General features: G+C 38.5%; 1 protein-coding gene across 1 annotated transcript in view; it reads left to right on the forward strand.

Annotated features, from left to right (window-relative positions):
• nrxn3b (neurexin 3b) overlaps positions 1 to 19207 on the forward strand; it is a 436638-nt gene that overhangs the window by 391078 nt on the left and 26353 nt on the right. Inside the window, exons 20-21 of the mRNA XM_084091093.1 lie at positions 5143 to 5232; positions 6272 to 6582. Coding sequence (XP_083947219.1) covers positions 5143 to 5232; positions 6272 to 6582 — 401 coding nt within the window. The remainder of the gene's footprint in view (positions 1 to 5142; positions 5233 to 6271; positions 6583 to 19207) is intronic.

The following is a 19207-nucleotide window of genomic DNA, read 5'->3' on the forward strand; positions in this document are numbered from 1 at the left end:
AAAATGTCAAGTTATAGTGCTGCAGAGATATCAACCTCAATTAGCATTAGCATTAATAGCCACGGCCCGACAGGTGTCGTAATACCAGTTTCGGCCATGGGAGGCGGTATGCCGGCAACATAACCACCAGCCAAACATGCAATACACGAATAACTCGCACGGCTTGTGGGCGTACTTGAACCTGATGTCAATCGTGTGGAAAGTAGCCTACAGCCCACTACTACATTCAAATAAAATATGATAAAAAAGGAACAGAACCAGAGTAAACATTGGCACTGCTTTCCATCGCTGGAGACAACTAATGGACATGAAAAAAATGAGGTTTGACTTCGAACTTGCAACATTTCGTTTGGATTGGTAAGTAAGATGCTGTTAGTATTTCGTTAGAAGTTTGTTTTATATGTTTGTGTAGATTTTCGGGAAGTTATAACATAGAAATGTATCGAAGGCTGTTCGATAAACGTATATAACGTTCATAAATACAGTATTGTAATATAGTACACATAGCACAATCTCTATTGCTCTTTTTTTCTTGCCAACTACGTGACCTATATTATGTAGCTATATTAAATGGCTTTCCTGAGGTAAATCTGACATAATTGTTCTCCAGCTGTGTTATTGACCTCTTCACGATGATAAAAAACACTGATTGGTCGATATTATGTATGAGGAATACATTTTGGTAAGTTGTAGCCTAACGTTACTGTATCTTTCAGTGTTCGTGATTTTTTTACTATTAGCTAGTAGAGATGATCGGTTCACATGCGCTAGGGATCTGTCGTGTAACATTTACAAGCGCCAAAACGGTATTTAATTGACAGAATCTGAGAGCTGAGATTTTTTTATATCATAACTAACCTGCTCTGTCTAGTCTGTCGGTCTCCGTGTCCTCTTTGCTTCGCGATTTTTCTGTGCGTGAGAAAATTGATGTGTGGGGTGAGAGCGTGTGAAAAGTGTTTGCGTGTGTCTCACGGTTAATGCGTGAGAGTTGGAAGCTCTGGTTACGTTGGCGCTAGCTTGGTCAACATCAGCGAATGCTGTCTGTCAAATTAATGTAATTCAAACTAACAATAAAAATGTAATATGAACAAAACGAATATGAACATATTCACTGGTAAAGGTGAAGGGGAGTAGCTTGAAGATATTCATACTCTAGAGTAGACCAACTCACTTTCTGGAGGTATACTGCCCCCATCTGGTATGGAATGTGGAGTATGAATTTATTTATTTTTACATAAGGCACCTTTAACAAAATAAACACAACAAAAATTACAGCGGTAAGAAAACATTTGTTAAGAAAGCATCTGATCACAGCGATGAGGATATGTTTGCACCACCTGTGCAATTTGGCACTCCAGTAAAGTCACGTCACATTTATTTATTTAGCACACAGATTGTTTAAATCCTTTCCCACTGTTCACAGAAAATTCCATAATTTGTGAGAAAACGCTTTCCCGCCATTGACAGAAACTTCCGGCTTTCCGTGTTTTCACTGTTGTAAGGTAGGGGGCGCTGTTAAACAACTTCTAAAAGAGTACTGAATTTCCTGATCAAAACACAGGCGAAGAAGATGCAGAAACAAGCAATATCATATGTAAGCATAAGCATATGCAAAACAACGTGATCATCAATATTAAACAGCATATAAATCAAACTGCCTAATGTTACTGAATGAAATGTCGACCCAGGATGAGCTACAGGACTGTAAAGCTTTGGGGGTGTTGATGTACTCAAACTATTCCATCTATGCTTAGATTATCATTCTGAATCTGATCCAGACATAGTCTTTGACCAAAATGTGATTTTCACAGCTTTTGCTCAAAATGTTGCTTTTTTTATGAAACTTTCCCATATTCAAGTGTTGATTAAAAAAAAATCATGAAGCTAGAATAAAACATTTTTGTTGTTGTTTAAAAGCAGAAGGGTCTGTTCTTTCTTTTCATATATTGCATGTTCAGATATTCATACTACAAAATATTCTGGGGACCATGAAATTTTGGTGAAAATTATCAAAACTGCTGGCGGTGGCTGGCAACGCTAAAACGCTAAATGCTTTTTTCAAAAAACTTAAATTTCTACTATAAAGCAGCTCTCCAGTATGTTCATGTTTTTACTTACGGAATTCTGACTTCAATGGTCTGAACAGAAGAAATAAACCGGGGAAGATTTCCACGTCAGAGAAGGTGGAGCCTCAGAGCACATCTACCTATTCCTATTACGAAATCTCCACGGACCAGTGGTAGTTCAAAGGTGTTTACCTTTTCCAGAAAGTTCGCTTTGGCAAGCTGTTTCGAACACCAAACGCCAGTTCGCTTGAAGTATATCAGGTGGTGTCGAGTATAGACAGAGTATAACGATTTTCATTGAACATTGTTTGGGGGTTAGAAAGTGCTGCAGAGATCATCATAATATGTATTCACATTAACATGAGAGATAGCAAGTTCTGGCAGAGCGTCTGTTTTCTGAAATGAATGTCCAAACCCTCAAGCTCTTCTAGATCTCTCCAGCATGCAGGCCTCCATCCAGGAAAGCCACTCCAGCCCCGGGCTCGCATGCGCTGCCCGTCTGGATCAAAGGCATCGGCAGCCCTGGAAGCTACTTATTACCCCCCACCCTCTCCCCTTTACCTCACCCACATCCCCCCTGCTCCGCCAGCAGTCACCAGCTCACTTTGAAGACCCTTTTTTGCCTATTTTAAAAGGAGAGCACAAGAAAAGCAGGGCTTTAAATCGCTACCGGCCACATCCATTTCTCATCCCTGTCACTGTAGAACCTTTGTGTTTCTGAATAGCACTCCTATTCTATGCAACTTTTTCTCTTTGTGAAGTTCTAAGAAGGTACGCTGTGACTCAGCGCTCAGTAGCTTTAGCTAAGTGAGATGTGTTGAGTAACTTTGCTCTTTTCAAATCCTTTTTGCATTTTTTTTTCCTTAGGCTGTGGTGTTTTTTCTTTCTTTCTTTTCTCCCATTACAACATCTCCAGAAAATTGCTGTAAAGTATTTTTTTTCTTATGTTAGATGTATGAGGGGAAAAAAGGCATAGGAACTCAAAAATGAAAATTCTATCATATATTACTGTTTTTGAAGAATGTTAATGCAGCTTTTTTCATACAATGTGAGTAAGTGGGTACAGATGCTGTTGAGTTTTCAAAATGACAAAAAAGCACCATAAAAACATAAAAATGCTCCATATGACTTGTCCACCGTATTATTGTACTATAGTTTAAAGTATGGAAAAGAATAGCAACTTTGAGGGGGGGGATTTTCCTGTAATGATATTCCCTGTTATATTAAAATGTCAAAGGCAAATCACAGAAGAAGTGTATTTGTAAAACAAATTTACAAATCTTTACAAGTTTACAAATCTTTATTTCTAAGGTCCACTTTAGACATTCTTCTAACTACAGTATAAGTAACTTTTCAACTACATGTCAACTAACTCTCTCTAGAGTATTAGTAGACTGTCTGCTTAATATCTCCTAACACTTTATTTGAATGCTCCACCAACAGACGTTCTACTGACTATAAGTAACTTTGCAACTACGTCAACTTATTCTACTAACCCTAATCCTTACAAATAACCCTAACCTAACAGTCTTCTACAGTCTACTAATACTCTGAGAGTTAGTTGACATGAGAAAACACTTCTCTGCCATTAACAAGATTTTACGGTTTTTCGTTTTTGATGAGTACAGTCTATCCAGATCAAAACACAGGCAAAGAAGAAGCAGAAACTAGGGATCTCATAAGCAGATGCATATGAAAAATAATGTGATTATCAACAATAAACAGCATATAAATCAAAACAGCCTAATTTTACTGATTGAAATATCGACCCAGGAAATGGGTCAACCCCAAAAGGGGTGTTGATGGACTCTGTCTACTCCATCAGTGTTTTGATCATCGTACTGAATCTGATCCAGATGTAGTCTTTGACAAAAAAAATTCTTTCTTTTTTTTCAAAATTGATCATGTGTATGAAAATTACCCACAATCAAGTGTTGATAAAAAAAAAGAATGCATTAAGCTAGAATAAAACTGTGGAAAACTAATCAGTGGATTTATTCTTTTATTTTGAAGAAAACTTCAAAGATGAGAATCTTTTTAATATACTTTAGTTTGAAAGAAAAACATGCCGTTTCATTCATTATGACCAACTTTTATTTAACAAATGCTTGAAATATTAAAGCTTCTACGTTTATTTGACATTTGATGAACTGGTTGACATTTCTCCAACATTTGATGAGCTGGTTGCAGCATGTGTTTAGAGCAGCTGGGCATGACGTAAGCACAACCAAAATGGCAGATGTTAGATTCCCTCTTACAGCACTAACGCTTCACTCAGTTTAGAGAAAGAAATATAACAAAGTCCAATGGCAGAATATTCAAGCTCCTCTGAGGGCTTCCAGGGACCCCGCAGCAGCAGGCCTCACACCACGCTGTAATGATCTCATCTGTATGCACTGTCTTCCTCAAATCTGTGTCATCACAAGCCTTATTTCCCAGCAGGTTTAGAGCTTCTACACATTCTCTCTCTCTCTCTCTCTCTCTCTCTCTCTCTCTCTCTCTCTCTCTCTCTCTCTCTCTCTCTCTCTCTTTCTCTCTCTCTTTCTCTCTCTCTCTCTCTCTCTCTCTCTCTCTTTCTCTCTCTCTCTCTCTCTCTCTCTCTCTCTCTCTTTCTCTCTCTCTCTCTTTCTCTCTCTCTCTCTCTCTCTCTCTCTCTCTCTTTCTCATTCACTCTTTCTCTTACAAATAGTTTGTATAAAGTGTTCCTTGGCCCCTTGAAATGTAAGAGCATATGATGTCCAGTGGGAAAAGAGTTACACCTCATTTTAAGGATTGCTGAGCAGGAGATGGGAATACTGTTTGAAATGAATTGTTAGTATGTGTCTCGCTTTCACAGCTGTCTGTGTGTTGCCATAAAGTCTAAATGTGATGCGTGATTCTTGTTCCAAATAATTATGTGTTAAACTGTTTATGAGTTGGTTATTTGATAAAAATGCTTTATAATCTTAAAACTGAATTTAACCTTTCAATGAAACCTAAACAAGAACTAAATAATTTTAAACACGGCTAAACCTTCTTAAACAGTGTATAAATGTGCAATGTGCTAAGATGTCTTTTAAACTTTCAAACTTTAAAGGCAACAGCGACATTGAGCGTTATCAAATGGCTAATAAGAAAATCCCGTTCAAATATACCCGGCCGGTCGAAGATTGGCTACATGAGAAAGGTAACCTTCACAAGACCCTCAGTGTTTTCTTTTGTTTTCGTTGATTTTAATTTGCGTTCATATCCTCCTTGTCATGCCGTTTCGTTATATTTTTGTCCAACCAGTTCTGATCAGCCTTTTGCCACTAATTAACCTAAAATGTTCATAATTTACTTCCCTTCCCATTACGTAATATTTTCGTATTATTTTTATTTTTTTATGTGGATTGTGATCCTCTTTTGTTATTTCCATCAGATCATTGACCAGTTAAAGGGACTGGTAACCAAGAATAACACTGCAGAAGTACATAGTTCCTAGTCTCCAACTTTAAATCTAAACCAGAACTCAACACAAGTCATGATACTTGTTTTTTTTACTTTTCATTGGAATGATCTTCCATAGCGTTAGTGTTAGTGGTTGAATAGGCCATAAACCCAACCCGTAATGCAGCACGTTTCTAAAGAAAACAAATTGGCGCTGAAATATTAGTGAAACGCCACTTTGCTGACTCAATTGCTGACGCAGTTTTGTGTTTGTAGCCGTTGATGAAATCGACTGACACCTCTTCACAGTTTCATTCAAAAAAAGGATGAAAGGGTGGTGACCATTCATCAAATTTACCATTAAAGTCCTTTGGATTATTAAATGCGTTTAAAGGTCATTGCCTAAACTACATAAGATGATTATAAAGTCCCTTTAACACTGTCTAAAGCCACTTTGAAATCCCATTAGTGGTTCTACATGCATGAATCAACATGATGTTCCTTTGAAATGTATGAGATGAGCTTTCTTCCTTTGCCCACTTTAATATAGTATTGTAAATGTGTAATAGCTTTAATCGGCCTGCATTTCTATTTCTAACCATATGAAAAGCCATTTGGAATTTGCCTCAAAATATTTGCATGAGAAGCACCTCACAGTGAAGTCAATAAAGAACATTAATTTTAATGTTATGCTTGGATTTTAAAAGCTCAAGCGTTAACAATAAAGTTAATCATTTAGCAATTTTAGTGACATAAACCATTCTAACTGTTTCCTTCTTCACTGGTCTTCCCCTCAGGTCGTCAGCTGACCATTTTTAACACCCAAGCCACCATCTCAATAGGCGGTAATGACCGCAAACGACCATATCAAGGCCAGCTCTCTGGTCTCTATTACAATGGCCTGAAGGTTCTCAACATGGCAGCTGAAGGTCATGTTAATATCAAGATAAATGGCAGTGTGAGACTGGTGGGAGATGTACCTACTAGCAGAAGCCCCTCACGCACCACCACTTCCATGCCCCCGGAGATGTCCACCACCTTCATCGAGACCACCACCACACTGTCAACCACCACTACCCGCAAGCAGCGCTCACCACCAACCATTCAGGTAGGAATCAGGATCCTTAGATCTTCTCAATTTATTCTCCTTGAACTAGGGCTATAGCTTGAATTCCCAGAGCCTGGGGAAAAAAATCTTAAAACTAGCCAAGTATGCATTTATTGTGCATTTATGTTTTTGTTTAAAAAAAATCATCCACTTAATGCCATATGCCACAACTTGGTACCATAAATTAGAACAAATTAAAACTTTAAAAATGAAGAGACCTCAGATCTCATGTCTAAAACTTTAACTACTATCCTCTTAGTAGTAAGGTGGAAGTATGTAAGATTTTTTTTTTTATTGTTAACCCATATTATTGGTCATTGACTGCTATTAGTATGCCATTCATGGGTTTATCTCCCCGAAAAGTGTAAACATTGAACCATCTAAATTTTGAGAGTGGTCCGCTCAGATCTGTCTCTTTCCAACGCAACTTATAGCGAGAGTTTGGGTCGTGGCTACTGTAGCAGGCCGAGCCAGCTTCTGTAGCTGTAGTGTAGCTGATGCTTTACATGGGAAAAGACATTCAGCTTTGGGTACAGGAGTGCAAGCCAAATTTTGCTGCATTTAGACCTTCAAACAGGTCTTGAACGCAAAGTGAATGGGGCATTGCGATACAACGCTTTAATACAACATCATCATGCACCCATTTAGAAAGGCAAATTTTCCAGGTTGTAATGTTTACTTTGTGTCCACTGTAGAAAGCCTCAAAAAGTTGAAAAATGTCAAAAAATCAAAAAATGCTCCTGGTGCAAGATATTTTGGATGGGTTTATTATAAGCGAGATTCTCGCGTGTGCTCTAGAGACAGTGTGTTAGCCTACTCAATTGCCTACTCATGACACATAACAACACAGTTAAAAGTATTTCTAAAATGTTGGACATTTCATTAAAAGTATCCTACTTTTACCTGTTGAAACATGTCTTCACAAGACCTGTAAGAGCTTTATTTATGATGTTCGAGCTGGGGGAGGCGTGACTCGTGGAGCTTGCAAAATATGTATTTTTTTAAATTCCGCTAGGTGCCACTGGTGTCGCAGAAACTACATACTTTACATTCAAGGCTATTAAAATTTTCAAATAGTGAGTGTCCATATCCAACATTCAAACCTTTTCCTCAAATGTGTAAAACGTTTAAAGTAAGGTGAAAAAAAGTGGGGAGAAATTATATAGGACTTCCCTTCCTCAAAAAAAGGAAAACAAAAGCCATCAAAGACATCAGACCTCATGTGACTAGTGTGTTCAAAGGTACTGAACACAAGTGAGCATTTAGTAAAAATGAAAACAAAGTAGGTAAAAAGGTAAAACTCCACACAAGTGAGCATTTGTGCAGTCCAGGGAAGATTATCAGTAAATATCTTACATTTTTAATTGCTCCTCACACAAAAGCTATCATTTTGTTTTAGAAAATATTGAATATACTTTTGATCATTTTATGCAACTTTCTTGTCCATTTTGGAGCTTGGCATTGTAAATCACCCCAGTGTTGGAAAAGAGTTCAGTTCTGCCTAATATCTCATTTTGTGCTTCTTAGAAGAAGAAAAAATAAAGGGTCGGAATGATATAATGGTGAGTAACTGATGACATTCTTCCCTGGGGGTGATCATAGCATTTCTGTCTGTATGTGCTGTTTAGATGCCTTGTGCCGTCTGTCGATTTCTAGAATGCTTTCTTTAACACATTCTGACATGAGGCCAATGAATGTCTAATTGTGCTGACCATTTTATTGATGCTAGAGGAAAAATTGAAGCAGCAGTCTTCATATTAAAGCCATAACTCTCCCTAGGGCACTGCTCAGCGACAGGCAAAGAAGACTTATTCTCTCCTCACCCTTAAACAGATCAACCAGCAAAATAATAACCTCTCATGTCAGCGAGCGCTGACTGCGACGTGACTTCATCAGTACGGTGGAAACCCACTCATTGATAAGAGCCTTCAAACAGACCATTTCAGAGCATGAAGGGTTTTTTTTTACCTATTGACCTTTTTGCCATCTATATTTGCAATAGAAACAGGAGCTGGATGTGAACTCTTATCAGGTAAGCACCATGACTTAACATGTTAACTGCTAGGCCACAGCCCTGAACGAATGCTATTTATCGTGTTATCATATTAGCGCTGTTGCCTCACAGCAAGAAGGTTCTCAGTTGAGCCATGTGTCAGCTTAGTCAGGTGGCCATTTTTTTTATGGATTCTGCATGTTCTCTCCATGTTGGCATGGATCCACTGGGTACTCCAGTTTCCCCCATATACCAAAGACCCTCATACAGACAATCCTACAGGTTAGGTGAACTAGAGACTGCAGTAAGTATGAGTGACAGTGGGAATTTGTGTGTCTGTAGGTGTATGTTAGCTCTGCAATGGGCTGACCACTTGTCCAGGGTGTTTTTCTGCTTTCAGTCAGAGATGCTGGGATAGAATCCCATTGAATCGATGAATGGATGGATATTAATACATGGTTATAGTCTGTGCTTTCACCATGTAAGGCATGTTCCTCGATTAACATCCTTGTTACTCCAGGAATGGGGTTTAGGACTAGGGTTTGGGTTTAGATTGAGGGCTGGGTTTTGGGACTGTAACAACATTCTTTAACAACATTGTGTTTTGATTTTAGTATTAGTTGGGATTAGGTTAAGGTTAGTAGAATATTTGTCAGGAATGTTGCTATATAATGGTACTTTGCTATATTATGCTAAATTAAAGCACTATTTGAGTTGTGTATTTTCAAAATCTGCCGGCCGTTTTGCAAATCCCATACCCTACCTTTAAGTATATTTAGTCAAAATACCTCTACAAGTATGTTCTTTCTCTGACAAGATCTCCATGGGTTTGTTGTAAGTGTTTTTTTATTTTATTATTATTATTATTTTTATTAAGAATAGCTCTCCCAGATCAATTTCAGGATCTCAGGCAGGATTCATGCTGTGCCCACAAATTAATTTTCCATAAGTCTCACTTTTAGTGCTCCCTTGCAGCATAGACAGCAAAAGAAGTACTTGCAGAAGTTGACAGATTTCCATTCCCTGTGGGTCCCAGGCTGTGACCAATGTTGGGTTGTTCTGAGTGGTTTGGGATCCAGCACCTGCACTATATTGGCACAGCCCTCTGACTCCCCCCTCTTGCAGGCCACCCCAGGGTCTGAGAAGTGAGAGGTGTGCGATCATATTTTATCCATAGATGGAGTGAGCTGATCCAGGCAGGGGTGGTAGAGCAATATCATGCTTAATTAATGATGGGACTCCTGGGAGAGGTCTCGCCTCACACTTGATCTCTGGTAGAGGAGGGCGACTCTAGTGAGGGTGTGCATCCATATTCGTCTCCAGCGAGGGCTGTTCACTGTGCCCCGGGCTGCTGTCTGCTCAATGATGCTTCTACACACTAGGGAACAACAGAAGCAAGAGGCATTGTAGCAGTACTGACATAACTGAAGACCACACTGAGCATGGGAAAAGAGAAACACATAACCACACATTGTCTATTAGTGGTAGCTGTTTTTTCAGAGAAGGTGCAATCAACGCCCTTGACGGAACAATAATGAGAGCATCAATACTAATAGCTGCAAGCAGTTGTATAGCATACTCTGTTTTTGTAGAAGTAGTTAGGCTGTAAGCATTTTTCTCAACCTGGGTGTCTCAGGGACACACTTGTCTGAAGGTAGAGGGCACATTCCCTCTGTTAGCTCTCCTTCATCGCAGTCCTTGTCCTGCAATTGTAGTGCAGTAGCTCACTTGTGACACATGACCCCTTGTCAAGTGTGAACATGAATGCTGCTTCGGTACTGAGATGTTAGGGCACATACTGAACAGAATAGAGAAAGCTCTAATGGAGCATTTGATGGATATGAAAGAGCAAGATGCATCTTGAGGGTGTGGAAATGGGGGAAAAAGTTAATTGGATTGCCGAAATCTCAACTAAAGAGATCAATGGATGTCTATGTATGAGTTTGTTAAAGCGAAAGTTGCAAACATCAGAATGCCACACCTTGTGTTTTGTTATCTTTGTAGTCCACCGTCCTTATTGAAATCAATGGATTTGTGGGATTCTCTGACGCAGCATAATCTCTGGCGTGTAGGCACCCTTAATCATTGCAGTCGGACACTTGCAGACAGTTATGAAACAATAATGGTCTTTATCTGGTGTTGTATTATGCCAGATTCCAGCTCTAAGTGTTCAATTTGTTTAGCTGTTTACGTCACCTCTCATCATCCGCCTCCAAACTGAATGACTAATTCTAATGATTTCAGCCACATGCTGTTTTAACGATGTGTGAGTCATGGCTAAACCTGCAAGCCTCACCAGCATTACATGCGCTACACGATTACTCCATCACCACTGCATCCAATACATGCCTGTTAAGGATGTAGTCCAGGATTCCTCAAATTTTGCTCTGGAGGTCAAATGCCCTGCAGAGTTTAGCTTCAACCCTGATCAAACACACCTGAGCTAGCTAAAGGTATTTCAAGGTAATTAAAAGGTATAATCAAGGTATTCAGGATCACTAGAAAATCTCAGGTAGGTGATTTTGATCAGGGTTTGAACTAAACTCAATCGGAACCGGATCAGATTTGAGAAACTCTGATGTAGTCATTATCTGATTGTTAAGTCTTACACTTACAGGAGAGTAGCAGTAGGGAATCCGCATTTCCATCAAACAGAATGGAAGACTACGGCTTACACTCAATTACTGTAGTTAATGTAGCCGACAGCATACAGCTTGGTTGTTTGCTGTTGAAGTGTGGGGAAGAAAAGGCCAGAAAGATGGGACAAAAGCAAAAGAGAGGCAATTTGTTGAGTATATAGTGATGAGGGAAAGGAAAAAAATAGGGAAAGTAATGTGAAAATGGAAACACAACACACTCACACACTCTCTTACAGGTGTATTTTGGGGTTTCAGTGTCATGACAGTGGCTCAGCTGTTTTCTAGATACTGTAACTTTTCCTGTAAAAAGCTTTCTTCCAGCTCTGCAGAGAGCTAAATCAAACATGCTTGTCTAAACAATTCATTCTGTACCTTTTTTAAGTAGTGAATCTATTTAAATTCTAGTGAATCAATTGAGACGGTTCTCATATTTAATTGAATGTAATAATATTGTTGGATAGTTATGTATTTTAAAAGATAAGCAAGTAACTTAAGTGTAGTTATCTACTTTTTTAGTAGCTAGTAGCTGTCATGATCTCAGCCTGTTTCCTAAAGGAATTTTATGTTGAAGTGTTTTCTGTCCCCCAGTTCCTGTTTTCATTTCCTGTTTGCCTTCTGTCTTGTTTGTTTCCATAGTACCCTGATTAGTCGATTGTTTCCCAGGTGTGTCTTGTTTGCCCATCACCCTTTGTGTATTTATACCCCAGTGTTTCTCTTGTTCTTTGTCTAGCGTTGCCTATACATGGTTGTATCGTGTGCGTTTGTTGTAGCTTCATGTTCATGTGCCTGGGTTTATCTTGTTTCTTGTCTACAGTTATTTAAGTTGTCCTGTTTCGATAAAAAAAAATATGCACCTGGATCCAATGCCTCTTGTCTGCAGCAGCTACGATACAGTATAGTGAAGCTATGTACTTTTTAAAATAATTGTTTACTGTTGTTTAATTATAAAGCTGTAGCTTAACACATTTTAGAAAGTAATGTTAGATTTTTTTTTTTTTTCTTTGAATAAGGATTGGCTCTCATCATCAAATTGAATTTGACCACATTCCCCACAAGATGCTGAATTGGAATTTGAATAGGAATGATAGGATTGTTGAATTCCATTACAAAAAAATTAAACACACAAAAGTGTGTTTTTTTTTTTTTTTTTTTTTTTTTTTGACAAAGCATAAATAATAATATCATCATTAAAGTGTAACTTAATTAAATTGTAACTGCTGATTTTCAACCCGCTTTGTATTGTTACAATGTTGGTAGTATATGTAAATGAAAAATTTTTACTGGTTATCCATGTTACCTGGACCGATAAATTCATGTTTATTTGTCAGCAAGTCTTTTGACAGCTCCAGGACTCTTGTCAAAACTACAGATTATACTTCTGCATTATTGTATCCCCGCCCTCAGACAGTCGGATCGGCAGAAGGTTATTATTGGGCGGAACTGACAGAACGGCAGCTTCTTTCAGTTTTTTCTCCCTCCGTTTGGCCTAAAACACTTTGGTCATCCAGTTTGAAATTTTGACAACAAACACAAGAGATTTTTTCAGATTATCCGTTGCGACGTTCTCTCCATATTTACGATTCTTTGCAGCCTTTAGCCACTGCCTACATTGCGCTGGATCCTTCACAGAAAACCGATATAACTCACTCCCTATAAACGTTTAATCTTTGAATTCAATCTTTGGTAAGCGTATATTAGACTGGTTGGGAGTGGCCTTAGATTGCTACATGCTCATTGCATTATGGGTGTTGAAGTTTTCCTACCTATTTGGCAAAAGGGAAGAGAGCAGCATTTTTTCTCTGTTTTCTCTAGTCAAAAAATTATTTGCCTTTTCACTGTATAGGCAGCCATATTTTATTTAAAGCCAATTTGGCCAGTGGTGAAGAACTCCTTTAATTGTGATCAGTTATGCCTATTTATTCCCTTATATGTAAAATATTTTTATAAATCTGACTAGAAATGTTGTTTGCCATACTGCATCAGGTTTTAAGATAATAAATATCTGTATAAAAATATTCTTTATAAATTCTGAATGCTGCATGTAGCAACTCATAATGTAATAACTGCACATCATGTAAAAACTGCACATAATTTAATAAGTATTACATTATGATTGTAATAAAATGTTCATAATGTAATAATTTTCTGGATTAAGACTGGATTTAGATTTTTGAAATGTACTGTAAACAAAATCCAATGCTTTGTTTAATAAAAATATTATAATAATAATAATAATTGGATGAATATTTAAATCTGTTGCATTTCACAGGTAGTTTAAGACTGGATTTAGATTTTTAATAATGTACTGTAAAGGAATACTTTCACTTCAGAACATTCTCAGTCCTCGTGCCATTTTATGATGGTTCATAGGAACTCACTCCCACCACAAAACCCCTTTGTTGTCCCTAAAGCTCACTGCTCTATGGTTCACAGTGGCTGCCTGCAGATGGGCTCAGAGCGCCTGTACATTAGTACCATGTAAAGGTCAGCAGCAACGAGGTACTTGTTTGCGGGTTAATTTCTCTTCACTCTCTTTTCCTCATGCTGCACACAAAGAGATAGATGCTGGCTTGGTGGTCCAAATTATGTGAAGGTGGCAGATTGATGGGGGGCTTCTAGGGTGAAGGGCTCATTAGAAACAAGCATACAGGGGATGTAGACGAACATGTGGTCTAGTGAAGCTGCAATCCCCTGCTCTGCATGAGTTTATACAATCGCATCAATCTATCTCATCTACCCTGACACTGACAAGGTAATGAAAGGTGTTACAAAAAAAAAAGTTTGTGTGTAAAGTATTGGGGAAGCTACTTTGATAATTGATTAATTGATGTTGTTCACTTTCAACCCTACAACCCTTTTACAATTGTAGTTATCTAAACTAGAATCTACTAATAAAAAGTATCCAACTACTTTGAAGCCATTTGGCGTCCCTAAAAAGTATTATATTGATACACCGCTAGCATTTTTTACCATTTTCAAACTTTTCATGGCCCCCAGAGTATTTTGTTGTATAAATATCTGAATATGCAATATATCTAAAGAAAGAACAGACCCTCTATCTTAATGTATTCTCTTTTATCAACACTTGAATGTGGGGAAGTTTCATTTATAAAAATTAAAAAAAAGCAACATTTTGAGCAAAAAGCTAAGAAAATTGCGTTTTTGTCAAAGACGACATCTGAATCAGATTCAGAACGGTGATCAAAATATAGATGGAGTACATCAACACCCACAAAGCTTCACAGTCTTATAGCTCATCTTGGGTTGACATTCAGTAACGTTTTGCAGTTTTGATTTATAAGTAGTTTAATAATGATGATCGTGTTATTTTACATATGCATATGCTTACATATGATATTGCTTGTTTCTGCTTCTTCTTCGCCTGTGTTTTGATCAGGAGATTCAGTACTCTTTCAGAAGACATGTAAAAGCGCCTTCTACTGTGTAACAGTGAAAACATGGACAGTGAAGTTCAGTGAAGTGTGTTTGGATACAAAAGCAAACCCGCTTTTGCTTTCAGAGGTTAATCAGATTTATTTATAAAGCTGTGCTTGAGCACAGTACAACCCAAAAGTTTGCTTGTGCTCAGCGCATTTTACAGAGGACAGCTTTTCGTTTTGCAAGATGGTTCCTTACAATTGGCACGATCATCCATATCTTCAGTTCACAAATGTGAGATGAAGCTCGTGATTATGGAAAGGGGTGTTACATTTCCGACACACACTTGAGGTTTTAGGCCAATCACAACACACTGGGTCAGCTGGCCAATCTCTGAGTATTTCGGAAGGAGAGGCTTTGCAGAAATCAGTGCGTTTCAGACAGACTAGGAATTGAGGAGCAGCAATAATTTTCAGTATGTGAAAAAATATTGTGTTTTTTGAACATTAAAGCATGTTAACCTATTCTATAACAACCAATAATCAAAATAATTCACTTAAAATCGCATTATCCGACCTCTTTAACAACAAAAATGGTGTATTATTAATATTGACAATGTCCTTCAGTTTCAGTATGGGCCTTTTTGTGGGTCAGTTGGAGTAGATGTGATTGTCAGCCGTGGAAAGCTGAATCTCACTTTGTGCTCTATAAAAGTCTCTTTGAGCTCAGACTCCCTGCAAGATCAGTATTCAAATCAGCACTGCTCACATTTAGCCACTCTAGCCAGTGAGTGTCATGTTGTGAGAACGAGGAAGCAATAGTGACAGTGAGAGGATGACAGCAAGTATATAAGCAAAGGGTAAACACACTGCCGTCTCTTTCTGATGCTGTAATGAAACATCTCATGGATGATTTATTATCTGAACATGGCTGCTGTCTGGACAATGGTTCGGAATCTCGCGGATGTCAGCTTCTTTCTGCTTCTTTCTGCTAATCAAAGAGACGCTTTTTTCAACTAAAAGAGCATTTACGTTCGGATTTACATGGTGTTTGTCTCAATTAAGGAAGATTAGATTTTGGTTAAAAAATTATGGCTCTAAAAACAAGATGACTAGCATGGTCTACTTTTATGGTTAGAAAATTGAAAGCTCATTTCATTGATTGTAAAAGAGCATTTCAGACACTCTGCATTTTCTTGTCTTTTGTGTCCCTCAAAAGAAAGTAATATGGGTTTGGAATATATGAGTAAATAGTAAACTATTAATTTAAAGTAATCTGTACAATTACTTTAGCAGTTGATTTCCTCTGAGTGTTTCACAGTCAAATTGATCACCCAGAGTTCAGCGTTAGCAAAGAAATCGGTCAAATCTCTTCTTCTGGGATAACGGACTTCACTATAATCCTTGTGGATCCCAATCCTCTGTGTCCTCTGGCCCTCTCGGTCCTCTCTCTGTCATGTGGGTCTCCATCCAGACTTCCCTTTGTGTCTCCATTACACACAGAGCCACACACAGTAACTGGATGCTTCATTTTTTCCCGTCCTGATCTCGGGCTGTAATTGAAACATCCTGTTTGGCTCGTGTCGCTCTCTAATTTTAGTCAGCGAGTCTCAGCGCAACGAGGGCAGTTCTGTAGGACTGTTTGTCACCACTTCTCTGATGACCTTGCACACTGCGGCAGGGGAGTGATTAAAGATCAAGGCCAAAGACCATTTCCTTTGCCCTGGAAGATAAATGGCCCTGTTTGAAACTGCCCGCAACGGCTTGGAACAATTAGAGGGGAGTCGCAGGCTTGTACTGTGAATGGTGAATGAAAAAAGGTGCACAGATACACTTCACGTCCCTAGAAATCAATTTTTTTTTTTTTTTGTCTTTTGCTCTCTATTACCTAGGTGAAATTAATGATACCCTGACCATATAATTAAACAATGAACATGAGTGCACAGGCATTGCACAACACAGTCTCATTACAATTATTACATTTTGGCAAATTCATATGAATTCGTATACCCTCATTTGCACTTTTTCGTACGACCTGAGGTTTCGGTTTAGAGGTGGGGTTAGGGGAGCAGTAGTTTCAGTCACGTCCATGGACCATTGGCTGAACGTCTGGTGCACAAGGCAAAAAAAATGAGAAACACTTTAGCAGTTTCGAAGTCCTCATTTGATTGGTTGAATTTGAATTTGAATTGATTTTCAGGAGACGTTTGTGTCACGTTCTTTAACGGTCCACCTGGAAAAGAAGCTGCCGTGACTCCAGACCCCAATACATTTCCACGCCCCTAAACATGACGCGAAACAAAACGAACTGTGATTGGTTGCTTTACATGTCAGTCAGATGTCCTCTTGGGCAATCCTTGACCAATGAAAGCTGCCACTGAGTGCCGTCAGTCTGATGGTCTGGCTATGCGAGACTAGGGGAGCATCTTCATGCTTTTTATTTTAAATGGTACATTTTCCAGCACTGAACATATTAGTTTGTTAATTTAAATGATTCAAATGAGAAAACTTTGCCTAAGGCAGTGGTTCTCAAAGTGTGGGGCGCTGAGATCAGCAGAAAAAAAAAAAAACAGCCGTTGCAACGGCATTCAAGTGCGTGAACGAATAGCAGTTGGCGCTCTGCCTTTATACAGCAGTACCGAACGCCGATTCCACTGAATCGTTCTTCTTCAGACCGTTGACTTGTCACCGTCTGAACAAGCCCAACATAGAAGTTGCTCAACATAGAAAAGCCTCTTCAGTGGACGGAATCACACGCTGCTATTGTGAACACTGAAAACTGACTTGTAGAAGAAGCCGAGCTTCTGAGGCGCTGTCAAAAGAGCTCACTGTAGCCACTAATTATGTATTGTTCATCCAAAGCATCATTGAAATATAAAAAAATATATATTTATTTAAATTAAAAGTTAAGTTCTGATCTACTATTATTCTCTCTTACTGTTATATTTCTCAATGATTCAGTGACATTACAAAGTGAAACTATTGCAGGGGTTTTTCATTGCACGGTTTTCCATTTAAAAAAAACTATTTCCGTTTTTATCTTTTTTTAGTGAAATTATTTGGTTGTAAGAGGTGTGTGTGGAGCCAGATGTTTTTTAAAGGTTCAAAGGGGGCGTGACCAAAAAGGTTTGAGAACCACTGGCCACTTTTCTTCTGTTAAGAAGAAAAGCTTACTTTAATATATATTTTCTGAAAAACAAGTCATAATATCTTTTGCTGTTTTGTTTCTGATGTTGTTGTTTTTTTCTGAATGAAAAAATCTTGATATAGCAGATTTTATCTGATTGGTTTGGAGTTTTTACCTGGAAATTGCAGGTATTATTTTTCAGAAAGCAGAAAATAATGCTGACTTTTAGAAGACAAATGCATCATGACCAAACTCCACAAATATCAATATTAGATCTTATCCAGGCAAAATATGTTTAGGGTTGAGGAATGAAGAATGAATTCTGCAATGCAGCTGATATATTTTCATTTATTTTCTTTTATCAAGTAGACAGTGTTTCGTTGGAACCAGGGAACATTGCTTAGACTCCTAAAGGATACGATACAATGCTTCATCACGTCTACCATACAGTGTTCAAACTCCTGTTGGACACTCAGTGAAGGTGACATTAGCCAGACAACAATGCATATCATTCTGATCTTGCTATTTCTTCTGAATGTCCCAGAAGAGACGTTTGAGCAGAAAGACGTGTGGCAGGCCTTTGACAGGGATACAGCCTGACGCCATCGATTCTTTGTAATACAAGCTTTTCTTGTGTCCCTCTGTCAAAGCCAAGATCTGACACGATAATGCAGATCAGAAGTGACCCGATCGAAAAAAGTGCTTCCGGCGCTGAGATTGCTATCTTGTTGGAAATGACAGAGCAGTTGAGTGAGAATGGATATTTGTTTCTGGAAGTTTTTCAGATTGTAGAGGTAAAAGTGAACATTTGAAACAGACTGAATGAGTTGAGGAAACGAGGCACAAGAGTGTCTGGCTTTTCACATTGCTATATCCTCCACCCACTCATCATCCTGGGCTTCGGCTTCTAGTAGACACTGGCGTTAAAGAAATGGCTGAATATTTTTGACACACTGATGACACTGTACTCATCAGGGTCCTCCTATTACAGGCCTTTACAGCTATTAGAAATGACATGACCTCTTAGCCGTGGCGTTGCGTAAACTCCATCACTCCAGCAAGCTCAGAACATTCTAGAACACCTCGAGTCTAGTCCCTCATGACTTCCTCAGTTCTGCGAGAGAATGGGGAAATGCATGGAGAATCATTTCCACACAAGAAAGGGAATATTCTGCTCCCAAAATAAGTTTTTGTATGGCATGGAGATTTTGTGACAAAATTGGATTTAGCCAGCTGTGAAATCGTTTTTTGTCAAATACGCCAGCTAGGGACTGTAGATTTGATGTCACTGCGAAAACAGACTCATCGTTGTCAAACATGCTGTAAATTCAGTGTTATTCCCCGACACCTTCCCCATTTCATTTTGGAAGAATTTTGTTGTAAATGTGAGCACTGCAGATGTTCTCAGGAGGTAGTCTGAATTAAGTTTGCTTGATGTCCACGAAGCGTTCCCTTTACTTTTCAGTTCAAATCTTTGCAGGTTTACTTT

The sequence above is a fragment of the Abramis brama genome (assembly GCF_963993115.1).
Source record: "Abramis brama genome assembly, chromosome: 18".
NCBI lineage: Eukaryota > Metazoa > Chordata > Actinopteri > Cypriniformes > Leuciscidae > Abramis > Abramis brama.